Genomic DNA, 15,156 nt, shown 5'->3' with positions numbered 1-15,156 from the left:
ATCAAGAGACATTTAGAATAGATAAAAATGTGCGATTAATTGCGATTAATCGCGAGTTAACTATGACATTAATGCGATTAATCGCGATTAAATATTTTAATCGTTTGATAGCACTAGTATATTCACATTCATGAAATGAGTTACAACATATTTCTAGTTCCCAGCATGCTTTGCTTCTGACTGGTAAAGGAGAGCAAAGGTTAAAATTAAGTGTTATTTAATGTGTTTTGCTCAATATTAATATAGTGGGAGATCTGTTAGTGTTTCATGTTCTATTATTTTGGAATTTAAAATGTTTTCTAGTATGTCTGAGTTTTTGGAGTCACCATTGTGCTGAAGAGTAGAGCTGAATTACAATTCATATAATATAAATATAATAAATAATTAGCAGCAAAAGATGGGGACTTTCACTCTAAACTGCTTTGGAGCTAGAGAAACAGAGGGAGTGGCTTTATTGCACCAGATACCACTTTACTCACAGCTGATTGGTCCAGTTTTGGTTTGCGATCTCTAACCCAGAATAAAACCTGCTCCAGAGCAGGTTAACCATGTAGCAATCCAACTTCATGAGCCTGAAAAACCAGTTTGCTCAAACTAATCTTAAACTTACTTTGGTAGCTCCTGAAACTGGCTTCATGCAACAGGCCACAGGACTCGTATGAAATTACATCTATAGGCAAAAAAAAAAGGGATTTTTTTCCATTCACCAATTACTTTTTTGGTTTCAGGATTTCTTTAACCAAACTTTGTATAAAAATTATTCTCAACTATGTTATGAAAGAATGGTAACGGAATTAATTGATATACCATTTTACTTAAAGGTGCTCTAAGAGATGTCACGAGTTTTTTAGGCCAAAACATTTTTTTGTCAGATACAGCAAACATCTCCTCACTATCCGCTAGCTGCCTGTCTCCTGAACACACTGTAAAAAACGCGGTCTCTGTAGACAGCCCAGGCTCCACAAACGGCAACATAAAAAAAAATGGGGGGCCACGCACCACGAAACAAAACAAACAGTGTTCCAGCCAATAACCGACAAGAATGATTTGGGGGTGGGGTTAGTGCACATACACATGAAGGGGGGTGTGGAGGAGAGAGAAGCATGAACGACACACGACCAAAGAGACGACGTTCCGATGAACAGATTCCAAAAATGCAAAGAAGAGGGAAAAGGAGAAGGAACGCGCAAAGTCCCGAATTTACATTGGAAAAGGTTTCGAAAGGTGGCGAGAACTCCGGGGCTTCCAATCCGACATTCAGGTAGCTCTGTTTTTGCTGGACAGGTGGGTAAATCCAGTTTGTTTTTTCTAAATGGACGTTAATGTTCGCCTAACAAACACAAGGATATAATTAAAGGGATAGTTCACCCAAAAATGAAAATTCTGTCAGTAATTACTCACCCTCATGTTGTTCCAACCCCGTAAGACTTTCGTTCATCTTCGGAACACAAATTAAGATATTTTTGATTAAATCTGAGAGCTGGATCACTCCTCCATAGGCTTCTTAAGGGATCGAAACTGGCCGGCCCAAAAGTTATGAAAGACATCGTTAAAATAGTCCGAGTGACTACAGTGGCTCAATCTTAAGTTCATCAAGCGACGAGAATACTTTTTGTGCGCAAAAAACAAACAAAAATAATGCCTTTATTCAACTATTCATTTCCTTCTCTGTTGGCCTCGAGTGAGTTCACGTAGTGATATTGCACAAAGCTTCTAGGTTGTACGTCACACGCATCACACATATGACCAGCGTCGGCCAATATTGAGCCTACGTGTAACGTGCAACACAGAAGCTTTGCGCAATATCACTACGTGAAATCTCAAGGCCCACAGCGAAGAAAATGAATAGTTGAATAAAGTCGTTATTTTTGTTTGTTTTTTGCGCACAAAAAGTATTCTCGTCGCTTGATAAACTTAAGATTGAGCCACTATAGTCACTCGGACTATTTTAACGATGTCTTTCATAACTTTTTGGCCGGCCAGTTTCGATCCCTTAAGAAGCCTATGGAGGAGTGATCCTTCTCTCAGATTTAAAGGATAATTCCGGTATTTAACACTTTGAGTCTATTTTCTAGTTTGTTTTGGATGAACTAGAGTGGTGGACTTAGAAATTTTGACGATGGGTCCTGTCTCGACTTTTTGACTATTTTAGAATAGCCTCTGAGCGCTTCAGAGTGGATGTCTATGGGCATGCACAAACATGTCCTTAAAACAACCCTTAACGTTCGTTTTCAAAACTGTGCAACTCACCGAGTGGTTAGTGGTGTTCGTTGATGTTCCAAAACAAGTAGCGTAGCGAAATACATTTTCTGTCGTGTTTTATTTGCCATTTTTTAAAATCGCATTGATGTCTGCTGGAGGACTCAGTGCTCGTTGATATTACTGCGCTACCGGACACGGAAAGGGGTCTATTTACATTTGGTTGTAGTCTTTTCGCTCGGTTCTCCGTCTCTCAGAAGGCTAGCGTGAGCTGAGCAACTGCGGCAAAGTGGTTGTCGCCATCAAGTGGTCGGGAGTGTGCTAACGCTTCAGACTCAAATATCGAGCGGAAGTTTATACGCGGTTGTGAGGTATCTGAAAAAATTGTTCCACTATAGCAAATAACAGGGATTGAAAGCATACATTGCGCCGATATATTTGTTTTTAATCATCAACGAACACCACTAACCACTCGGTGAGTTGCACAGTTTTGAAACCGAACGTTAAGGGTTGTTTTAAGGACATGTTTGAGCATGCCCATAGACATCCACTCTGAAGCGGAACGCTCTGACTAAAGAACGCTTCTAAAATAGTCAAAAAGTCGAGACAGGACCCATCGTCAACATTTCTAGGTCCACCACTCTAGTTCATCCAAAACAAACTAGAAAATAGACTCAAAGTGTTAAATACCGGAATTATCCTTTAATCAAAAATATCTTAATTTGTGTTCCGAAGATGAACGAAAGTCTTACGGGGTTGGAAAAACATGAGGGTGAGTAATTACTGACAGAATTACTAACCCTTTAACTAGAACTATGCAGTCAGCGCTAACTTTGGTGAATACAACATATAGGTTTCTAGCAGCTAGCGATCGATCTCTATTGTAAATGATCAAGCAAACTCACAGTAGTGCGACAGTTTGTGCGAATGATTGTTTTCACCTAACGTTACTGTTTGTTATGAATTTGAATGTTCATTTATAGCCTATTGACAACTTTGACTAAATTTGTTTACGACAGAGCCGTTGTTTATGCTCACTGGGAAACGCGAAGCTAACGTTATCTTGCTATTATTGGGTCCTTGTATGGGAGCTAAAGTCATAACCTCAGGTGGCGAAACGTTTTATCGTGTGTTTCTGGTAATGTTTCTCTTTTTCTGCATTATGTTCTGCATTATATGAAAGCATTTATCTAACTTGGCGACATTACACCTTGAATGAAGTATCAGTAAAACTACAGGGGGAGGGGACGGGATGAGGAGGAGGGAGGGTCTAGCTAGCCTCCGTTTTGTTTGACAATACTTCGAACGTCAACAAGAAGTGACGTCACCCAACATCGCTTAGAGCACCTTTAATGCAATTTGTAGGTAAAATGGCCACAAATGGGTAGTCCCATTCAATACAATGTATCTGATTCTATACACTGTATATCATTTGCATTCATGCCCTGTTTTTTAACAGAAAGTCATATTTTGATTAGAAACCCCATAATATTTTCCTGAGATGTTGATTTAAAAAAACAATTTGAAAATTAGTCAGATTAGTCAGATATTTCCATGCTAAATTTGATCACCAAATTAATGTCAGTCATTTTTAAAGACCAAGGAGAAGTTGTTGTCATAGTAAAACCTTCAAACATGTGGTATCGCTGAAAAGCCCTGAATGTGCTCTAAACAGGCATAGTGTCAGAGAAATTCACTAAAATATAATATCCATTACATTGGACAAAAGTCCATTCCTGGATCCCATTCCTTAGGCCTATTTCTGAGGCAGTACAAACCCAACCAGAGAAGTAAATCTTTCACTTCCAAAATCACTTTTGGAACATTAAGTGCTGTTTATCTGGAGCAAATATCTGAAATCCCTGTGATTAATAGCATGGAAATCTAAATTTTAAAGCGATGATCCACTACACAAACTATGTTTGGAAGGATTACGTTTTGATTTAGTTACAATCCCTTCTCTGTGAAGAGCGGAAGGTCTTTTCAGACAAAACAATTGAGGCAAGTGAAGCATGCCAACCACTAAGCTGGCAAATTGGCACTAGTTGCTTGTTTGACTGTGCACTTGTCTAGTGTAATTACCCTCACAAAAATTCAGACCAGAATGTAATAATCCTATTTAATCATTAAAATAAAGGAAGAGGGTGTAATTTTAGCTGTTCTATTGGGACATCAGAAGAAATGCTGCATAATGGTCTTTGTACCTTATTGTTTTGACTCATAATGTAACTCAGTGACTCCAACTTCACATTAAATACAAGGAGGCAATGTTAGGACAGGAAATTAAAAACTCTGAGATTCGTGGTTTGAAGGTGACTTTGAAAGTGGATTCCATAACACAGCAATAAAATCAGGCACTGCAGTCAGAGGCAAACACACCCAGGTCAAACATCATCCCATGGTCTGAAAGTTTATCAGTTCCAGCAAAGATAATACAACTCAATATTTCTCATTGTCACATTGTTTCTCATAGTTCTCTAAATTAATATTTCCATGTGTTGTTCAGAACATCAACCAAATGCATGTCCTGATGCCTGAGCCTCAACCAAATGCATTTCAATGTCTTTGACATTTGTATATGACAAATAAATAAACTTGAAACTTGAACAATTGTGTGTACATATTAATTAGAGTAAAATGCTTGTTTGTTTTCTGTTTTTTGAAAACTTCTGAAAACGCCTTGAGAAAAACAAGAAAATTTAACTTTTGTTGTTTCAACACATATGACTTTCTTTCTTCCATGCAATACAAGAGAGACATTTTGAAGAATGCATTTTTCATGTGATGGCAATGAATTGTGACTGAAAATGTCAGGCCTAAAAGATTATACCAAAAAGCATTATAAAAGTGGTAATTACAACTTGTATGCTATATTTCAAAGTTTTCTGAAATCATAAGTTTTTCCACATAGGCCTACTCACCACAACCTCTCATTTGTGTCTTCATAAGAGTTTATTAGTGAAACAATTTGTGGTTTGTTAACAAAAGATTTGCTGAATTTGGAATCATATACTACTCTTACTGTTTCTGCCATATAGAGTTATGGTTAGAGTAGCACGCATTTTCGAATTTGGATCTTTCAAATGATTTGGTTGATCCAATCCGCAAAACCCAGGGTTTTCAGCAGGTTTTCTGAAGGTAAATTTAAGATTTTTTTAAGACCGGATAAAGAACATTTAAGTAAAACAATTGAAGAAAACACAACATGTTAGCATGTTCTCTAAATATAATGTCTAGGGGAAAACGCAATGAGTTGTATTTGCGACACTTCCGAGTTTAAAAAAACAACTTCCAACAGATATATTTTTACAAAGAAGTAGCTTGAATATGAGATGCTCTCGTTCACTAGAATGTGGAAATATCTTTTACTGTACCCTCTGATCGCACTGCAAAAAAGTGATGTTCTTTCTGTAGTCTTCCAGTGCAAATGTCTAAAGATTCTTAAATCAATACATGCATTTACTGGAGATACAAAGTGAAAATATTAAGTCTTGTTTTCTGTGAAAATAATTAAAATGACGTGAGTTTATGATTAAAACAAGAACAAATGGTAACACTTTACTTGAAGGGGTGTGCATAAGACTGACATAACACCTTCATAATCATGACATGACACGTCATGAATATGAAGGAGGTTTTATGCATGTTTATGACAACTGTCATTAAGTGTCATTCGCTCAATTATGACATTTTTAATGCAAATATGACATAGTTTGAGATGTCTTTGTTATGACAACTTGACATAAACCAATACATCATAACCTGTCAGTGTCTTTATCATGACAACTTGACATTACCAAGACAACATAACCTGTCATAAATATGTCATAAACATGACATAGCAGATTAATGATCAATGATCAATAATTAATTATTAAACTTGATAAATTAATTATCAAACTTTCTTAACTACATAGCTTCAGTAGTTAAGAAACTACTTAATGTCATTAAATGACATTTTAATGACATATTCAATTTGTACCACTGTTGAGGTCAAGAAAAATATATATGACACAGTTATAATGGCCTCATGACAGCCAATGACAAAACCAACCACATGACAGTTTAATGTAATGTTAACCCATAAAGCTAAGTGGTTTCTTAAGTTTGATAATTAATCTGCTATGTCATGTTTATGACATATTATGTTGTCTTGAAATGTCAAGTTGTCATTACCAAGACACTGACAGGTTATGATGAATTGGTTTATGTCAAGTTGTCATAACAAAGACATCTCAAACAATGCTATATTTGCATTAAAAATGTCATAATTGAGCGAATGACACTTAATGACAGTTGTCATAAACATGCATAAAACCTCCTTCATATTCAAGACATGTGTCATGTCATGATTATGAAGGTGTCTTGTCAGTCTTATGCACATCCCTTCAAGTAAAATGTTACCTTATTTTAAGGATGTTTAGATATTTGTATTGGAAAACAGAACAAAAATACTGAGGAATATATTCAAGTTTTTGCAATGCAACTAATTAAATTGCAACACTTAATGCCATGACTTAATGAATTAAGATGTTCTTCTCTGATATTAAGACCTTTTTAAGGTTTTAAGTTGTGTAAGGGCGAATTAAGACTTTTTAAGACCCACGGAACCCCTGAAAAATAAAACAGAACTGGAAATGTGAAATAATTCCCAGTGAAATTAATAAGCAACCAAAATATTATTACCTCATTGGTATCTTGACCCTCAGATAGCGGTCAATAGCAATAGCCAGGAGAGCGAGGATTGAACTTTGCGTTAGTACCAGTAAAGTACATGCAACGAGCAGGCAGCTGTAAAAATGAGTCTTCAGTCCGATGCTTATGGTTATAGCCAGGGGAATGACAAGTGCCCCGATCGCAATGTCCGCTAGAGCCAGGCTGACGATGAAGTAAATAGTCGTGTCTCGTAAAGATCGGTTGATTCTCACAGCCCAAACCACCATCACATTCCCAATGAAAGAGGAAAGGGCAATGAACACCTCCATCCCAATGTACAGACCCAGGACACCAGGCATCCTTGCTAGGAATACAAGTGCTTCTGTTGAAGAGGATAAAAGATTCCCCAGACTTTTTTTTAAATGGAAAGACTCTCGAGTCTAATCGGACGTTTTTATGGCTATGTGTCGTTGGCAAAGTTACATGGCACAGGATGAAAACAGACGTTGTGATTCCTCTCCGAAATGCATCCGCAGCATCATGATCACCATCTTGTCCTGGTGTGTAGTCCAGTTCCACAGTGAAACAGCATGAGTCACTTCAGACCATCCAAGAGCACATTCCACGCGCATTACATTCAGCCACACTTAATCAGAAGCGATCTACGCGTGACCCGCCACTTCTGCACGAGAGTCAAACAAGGCAGCTGAGCTTCCATATGGTTTAAAATTAAAAGCAGATAAATATGTATGTCGATGTCGAAAAGTCCTGTGAGGTCTGACGGTCACCTTAACTTTGAAACTGTGTAATATTCGCACATCGGCTCCACAGAAGGGCTCCTCGTGCACGCGACTGATACAAGTTTCACCAATAGCCTACTATAGGGGAGCAGAAGACTTGAGCAACAGCACAAGATTAACTTAATGAGTTGCAGAGCAGACCATCACTCAAGTTGTTATTCACATCTTTTATATTTTAATTAGGTTGCTTCTCAGATTGTCCTAAATAGGATGCTATGCTACATGTATACCCAGATAGCAAGCAATCATTAAAACGGCTCAACGCTAATTGCATTGAATTAATATTACAGTGATGTTGGTTCAATATCACTTTTGCACCAACAATTAATGTTGAAACAATGGTGAAATCACAAAAAATAATCAATGATAAAGTCACTGAATCATCGTTATGAAGTGATGTTGGTTCAATATCACTTTTGCACCCGCAATTAATGTTGAAACAATGGTAAAAAAAAAAAAAAAAATCAATGGTAATGCCATTGAATCAATATTACACTATGACTGATTATATCACTGCTGATGAATTCACATTGAAATTAACAAAAACAATCAATGGTAATGTTGTTGAATTAACATTACACTATGATTGATTTCAACAAAATTGAAATGAACGAAAATAATCAATGGTAATGTCATTGAATTAACGTTACACTATATGATGTTGATTATATATTTTACTGCTGTTGAATCAACAATGAAATTAACAAAAATAAGTATTGGTAGTATTTGTCACGATTAGCCACGCACTCTCTGGGTGATTACGGACTCCATTTCCCATCATGCATCTCCCTGGACTGATTACACCATACACCTGCACTGCGCTAATTATGTTCACCTGCACCTCATGTTCAAACACTCATTTAAGCCACACTCACACAACACTCTGGGCTAAGTCTTGTTTTGCTGCTGCAAACATTTCCAAGCGTTTTTCCATGTGTTTACCTGCCTGTTGTGACCTGGGGCCCGTTCTTCGTACGTTGCTTAAAACATCCGAGATCAAATGAGACATCCAAGATGATATCATCGTGCTAATCATGATCCTGCTAATTGGGTTCTTCGAACACACCTGCTGATTGCGCTTTCATGCGCTGGTTTAAAAGGGGATATGTATCGATAGTAGAAACATTGATCAGCAACTCTGCTATTGGCTGCAGCATGGCCAAAGAGCGCGCTCAGTTTTCACCGCAGCAGAGCAAGAGTTATTGCTTGAAGAATATGCAGAATTTGAAAACTTAATTAAAAGTTTTCACCTCAAATGTGCAAAAGCCAGGAGAGATGGCTGGCAAAAAGTACCAAATTAAGTTTGTAGTGACCCATGTTAGATGTTTTTATCACTTATTACAGTATATATTTTTGTATTTTAATAATTTCTAAATAATTAATAACTTTGTTCATTGTAATGTCAGAGTCACAACCCACTACTAGAACATGGGAACAAGTAAAAGTGAAGTACTAGAATATTCTACATAATGGTAATTTGAACAACTTATACTAGTCTCTTTTAAAAAGGCACTGTTAATAAATGTTTGCCTGCTTATAAAAGCAACCAAGAAAAAGGCTGAGAAAAAAAAAAGAAAAGAAAAACAAACAGGTGGTGGTCCTGCACCCCCACATTATACCCCGGCAGAAGAGCTGGCCCTTATTGAATGTGAACCGACACATTGTGGAGGGCATCGCTGGGTTCAGCTCTTCCTCAGACCCAGGGACAGGGCCTGAAATTAACACCCGACCACCTGCCAAATGCGGGTGAATTTTGCTATTGGCGGGTAACACTGTCAATCTACCTGCCACATTGGCGGGTAGCCAATGAGAATTGAGTGATTCATTAGGTTTTTTTTTTACGTTTTCGTTTTCATTTTCATTGCGTTGGACCTTAGCTATAATGTGGCGGCACATTACTGGGGTAAAAAGGCCAGCTGAAACAAGCAACCAACAAAAAGATGAGGATGAGTCAAAGAAAAGTAAAAGAAGACATTTTAATACAAAGTGGTCAATTGGCGACAACGGCAAGGTTCGTGAGCGGCTGATTTATGACAGCGACTGTTGTTTCGTAACGTTCATGCGATCAGAAAGAAGATGAGGCCCTTTTCTGACTACGTTTGGATGTGCCAGTATTGAACTGTTGGTGAGATGGGATGAGATAATGTAACGCTGACGTAGGCTCCAGAACAATGACAGTTGCACAGATGTGTGCGTGTGCAACTGTAGTACATGTTGGGAATTGGGAACCGGTGAGAAAATGTCCGGTACCCGGTAACTTTACCAGTAATAATATTAATTTAGTTCTGCTTAACGGTTCCTGAACGCTGTAACTAAAAGCTGTCAGGACCTAGCTGTCTACGTGACTAAATCAGCCATCAACACAGCCGCGGGTGATTTGTTTAACGTTACATACGAGCTGCGGTAGGTCTATAGATCTGTTGTGCGTGTGTGTGTCAAAATCAATGAATAAAAAGATTTTTTTTAAATGTATATTCTAAGAGTAATTATTACTTATATTGATTTCGTTAATAACTTGACAGCACTTAAATGTGTACAAGTTAAAGAACAATGTTGTGAAATTCCCGTTTTTCACCTATGAAAATGAGGCAAAAAAAAAAAAAAGGCTGGTAAAAAGTCTCTGTGGCAGGTGAATTTTGATATCCACCTGCCACAGTGGCTGGTGGCCAAAAAAGTTAACTTCAGGCCCTGCCCAGGGACCAGTAGCAGCAACACCTTCATTACTGGTAAATGAACTTTAAATTATCTTAGTGCACTGTAAAATAATTTGTTGCTGCATTAAATTAAGTAGGTCTATAATCCCAATGGCTGGTCCAGTCATATCAACTGTTAAACGTTGAGTAGTAATGAATTGCTTTGACTTGTGAAACATGTGTAAAACTACATTAATGTAAAAAAAGATGGAAAAAAAATAGGCTATCTGTAAGTGCTTAAATAACTTTACTTAATTTACACTTGAGTACCTATTATTTCTGAATGCAATATGAGTGCATTCAGAAATAATAGGTAAGAAGCTATTCAGAAATAGCTATTCAGAAATAGCTGCGAGCAGCGATTACGGGCCCAAGCCGGTGGCACCGCAACCCCGGTGCCTTTAGTTACCTAAAGGCACCGGAGTGGCGGTTCCGCCGGCTTTGGCCCTTCATCGCTGCTCGCAGCTATATTTATATATATATATATATATATATATATATAAAAGAAGCCGGCGGCACCGCCACCCCGGTGCCTTTAGGGTTATTGTGCACGTCGTGCAAAAACGTAACCCTGCTTTGACTGTCGAAAAGAAGTGTGCTGTAGAGCTTGCATCAGTGTGGGCTCTGCAAAAGTGCGCATCGAGGGCACATATCAACCACAAAGTATGCATGAGCAACCTTCTGAAACCTAAAATGAAAAATGAGACACCCTACAGACGGTCTCATGGATTTAACGGACACATGAAATAAGCACACAAGACTGAAAATCTGCCGAACGGCTCTGGTAGTTCTGCTTCAGCACTGATGATGTTGTAGGAAAAGTGCACTCTAGGTGGTCTGGATTATTCGGGATTTTTTATTTTATACAGAAATAAATTATTTATAATTCAGATGAGAATAAAGTTAGTGTTGATTAAAATGAAGGAAAACAAATTGATCTGAAATATAGCACATTCATTTTAAATTTATTTAGGTTCAATTGCCAAGCATACAATCTTAATTTAATTTAAAGCAAACAATACATTTAAAATATATGGGTTGTATGCACATTGTGTAATAAAAAAAAGATATATATCCAAAAAGACAAGGCCTTAAAGGGTTAAACTCTTGTCACTGTAACAGACACAATCTCTCTCACACACACACACACACACACACACACGTCAAGTCACTTACATTTTAGATGCAATATTGACTTTTTTTCAGTTTTAGCAGCGAAAATAGTTAAATAAAGATCACAGCAGAACCATTGCGCATCTCACAGCAACGTGTTTTCTCATTACTGAATGATTCAGCATTTTGAACGAATTGGTTGACTCAAAGATTCAATGACCAAACCATAAACATCTGTCTCATTCATGAATGACTCAGTCGTTCGAACGAATTGTTTGAACGAATGAATCAATGATTCGCTCATTAAGACGGTCGCCTGGCGACACCTAATGACGGTTTAGTGTTATGTTTAAAAGTATCATTCTTTCCAACGATTTTTAATTGACTTATATTTAAAACAATCTCATAACATTATTTAATGCATTGTTATTTTTCAGTGTAAACGATTTAATTTGATCAGCCCTACCTAGGGTAAAAGCCATATAGTGTCTTATCATTCTAAATAATTGAATTTATTGATCAAATTTACAAATTAAAAATGAAAGATGAAGCATACATTTAATAAGACTGGACTGGGGTGCCCTGCATATATTACAATATGCAGATTTAAATATACCATTGCCCCCCACCGTCAATTTGATGTGTGTGTTTGTGTGTGTGTGTGTGTTTGTGTGTGTGAGTGTGTTTAATAAAATCATTTAGTCACTACAATTAAAACCTGAACGTGTTTGCTTACTAAATTGTGAGCTGAACGAAAGTTGCAGCAAAGATCAGCAACCGGAGTCAAATTTCATTAATCACGAGTCGAGAGTGAGCGTCTCTCTCGGCTGTGTTATGCTGCATCACACGGGCATTCATAACGCTGCGCGTCCACGACGAGGGGCCCGTAATCGAGCAGCGATTACGGGCCCAAGCCGGTGGCACCGCAACCCCGGTGCCTTTAGTTACCTAAAGGCACCGGAGTGGCGGTGCCGCCGGCTTTGGCCCTTCATCGCTGCTCGCAGCTATATTTATATATATATATGTAAATATAAAAGAAGCCGGCGGCAATAATAATAACCTTTAGGGTTATTGTGCACGTCGTACACTAAATATGATTTTTATGACAGGTTATGATTTATGATTATGAATATGATTATGAAATATTTATGACAGGATGTGTAGCAGGGATGGGGGTTTTACGACCACCAGATGGTATGTGAACTTTTGACCCCGACCATGTGTTTCCGGAGTTTATGGCTGTGTGTTTGTGTGTGTGTGTGTTTATGACGGGGCAATTTGCTTGGTGTGACTGAGAGGAATGTTTTCAGGGAAAGTTTTTATTATATCAGGATAATGTTCACAGAACGCCGAAATTATGACCATGAAGAGGTCTGACACGGATTTTCAGCCGGCACGGCATCATCCATATTGTCTGCTGGGGAGAATGAAACAAAATGAGTTTAAAGAAATAGCATTGATGACAAATAAAAGCTTATAAAATAAAACTTCATTATATATTTTAAAGCAAAGTTTTAAAACAACTCTTGAAATTAATGAGGAGGTATTTATGCGTCTATCTGGTTAGTCACATACTCTTAAACCTTTCTGATCAGATGAAATGTCATAAAAATGAGTTTAAAGAAATAGCATTGTGCTTGAATAAAGCACATAAATAGTGATTAATTTTATTAAACATTTAAAGTAAGTTTTAACATGTGCTGAACTTAATTAGGTATCCTTTATGCTTCTGAATATTGTTGCGGATTCTTAAGTCTTTCTGAGCAGATGAAATATCACAAACAGTTTTAAGAAATGAAAAGCACTGTGCTCGAATAAAACACATGAATAGTTATTAAATGAAGTAAGATGTTGAATTGACTATAAGCATTTTAATCAAATACACCCCAATATACTGCCTTAAATAAAACAGTGAATAACAGTTAATTATTTGAAACAATATGTCGAATTGACTATAAGCATTTTAATCTATACATCAGTGGTATAGGGTCTTACGCAGATCAATAAAATAGTGAATAATAGTTTATATTATTTTAAATAAGATGTTAAATTATCATGTATTTTAATCTAATACAACACAATATAATACATCACAATATGCTGTTTTACACCAATAAATAAAATAGTGAATAATAGCTGATATTATATGAAATAAAGTTAAATTATCAAGTATTTTAATCTAATACACCACAAAATACTGGCTTACACAGATCAATAATAGTGATGAATAATAGTTATATAATATTAGTTATATAATAGTAATGAATTATAGTTCACATTATTATGGTTATATACTATATAATAAGAGGTTAAATTATCCACAATATATGGTTTTACAAAGTTAAATAAAACATAAAATAGTGAAAATAGTTTGTACTATTTGAAATAAGATGCTAATTATCAGGTATATAAGCATTTTAATATAATACGCACAATATACTTTCTTATACACCGATAAATAAAATAGTGAATAATAGTTGATATTATATGAAATAAGATTCTAAATTATTACGTATTTTATTCTAATACACCACGAAATACTGCCTTACATAGATAAATAAAAACATAAAATAGCGTATAATAGTTGATATATTATATTAAATAAGTTGTTAAATTACCAAGTATACACATTTTAATCTAATACAGGTTCCTAGGTTCCAATATTCTATTGCATCTTCACTTCACTGACCACTATGTTGTCTGTTGTCTGCAATATACTGACTTACATAGATAAATAAAACATATAAATTAGTGAAACATATTATTTTAAACAAACTGTTAAATTACCAAGTATACAAACTTGAATCTAATACACACGAAATACGACCTTACACAGATAAATAAAACATATAATATAGTGAATAAGAGTTCATATTATTTGAAATAAGATATTAAATTATAAAGTATAAGCATTTTAATCTAATGCACAACAATGTACTGCCTTACACAGATAAATAAACATATAAAACAGTGTTTATACGAAATAAGATGACATTTTATTAAGTATTTAAAACTAGTTTTAAACGTATGTTGAAGTGTACCTACCATTGGTGAAATTAGGAGGTCTTTTTGGCTCTGGTTAAAATCACAGATCCTTGAATTTCTGAGGTGTTTGCTCTCCGTTTGCTAAATTGAAAATGAAGATCGCTTCCATCATGTCCGGGGCAAGGGTCCGCCCCTTCCTCTCTGTGTAGCTGCTATCTTATGCTAGGTAATAGCATTAGCAGTTTGTTTCAGAAAACATCAAGCAATTAAAAGATAGTGCGGCCACATGGTGTTTTACAATCAAAGACCACAACTGTCTCCAACCATAAAATCTTCTGATCTGTAGCATTCCTGTCTGGCGGGGAGACCCCAAAATGGGGCCATTTTGACACTTCACATGGACCAGGCTGTAAGATCAATATAATTAGATGTTTATACCGGCGTCTTCAGGAAAAAGTCAAAACAAAATGGTCGCAAAGTTACATATTATATAGCCGACTCTTATCCATTGATTGTGATAAGATAAATTGTCCTTATTTCCCGGGGAGTTGTCCCCATCCTGTTTTTCTTGACACCTCAATGACTCCTTTTGAAGAGCAGTTTTATTTTTCTAACATTTAAACTTACACAATAGAACACCCTCTGACTTTATGAATACACATAAATGACATCTTAATGATTTTTTATATTTTTGTGCATTTATTTAAAGT

The 15,156-nt window shown here is 36.4% G+C and overlaps 1 protein-coding gene across 1 annotated transcript in view; it reads right to left on the bottom strand.

Annotated features, from left to right (window-relative positions):
• Positions 1-7,257, bottom strand: part of LOC130086587 (adenosine receptor A1) — a 49,000-nt gene extending 41,743 nt beyond the window's left edge. The window contains exon 1 of the mRNA XM_056252656.1: positions 6,886-7,257. Coding sequence (XP_056108631.1) covers positions 6,886-7,214 — 329 coding nt within the window. The 5' untranslated portion in view covers positions 7,215-7,257. The remainder of the gene's footprint in view (positions 1-6,885) is intronic.
• Between the last annotated feature and the right edge of the window lie 7,899 nt (positions 7,258-15,156).

Source organism: Rhinichthys klamathensis, unplaced genomic scaffold (genome assembly GCF_029890125.1).
Source record: "Rhinichthys klamathensis goyatoka isolate OS25496 unplaced genomic scaffold, OSU_Roscu_1.1 h1tg000098l_1, whole genome shotgun sequence".
Lineage (NCBI taxonomy): Eukaryota > Metazoa > Chordata > Actinopteri > Cypriniformes > Leuciscidae > Rhinichthys > Rhinichthys klamathensis.
The sequence above is the reverse complement of the archived record's forward strand: the minus strand, read 5'-3'. Positions and strand labels throughout refer to the sequence as shown.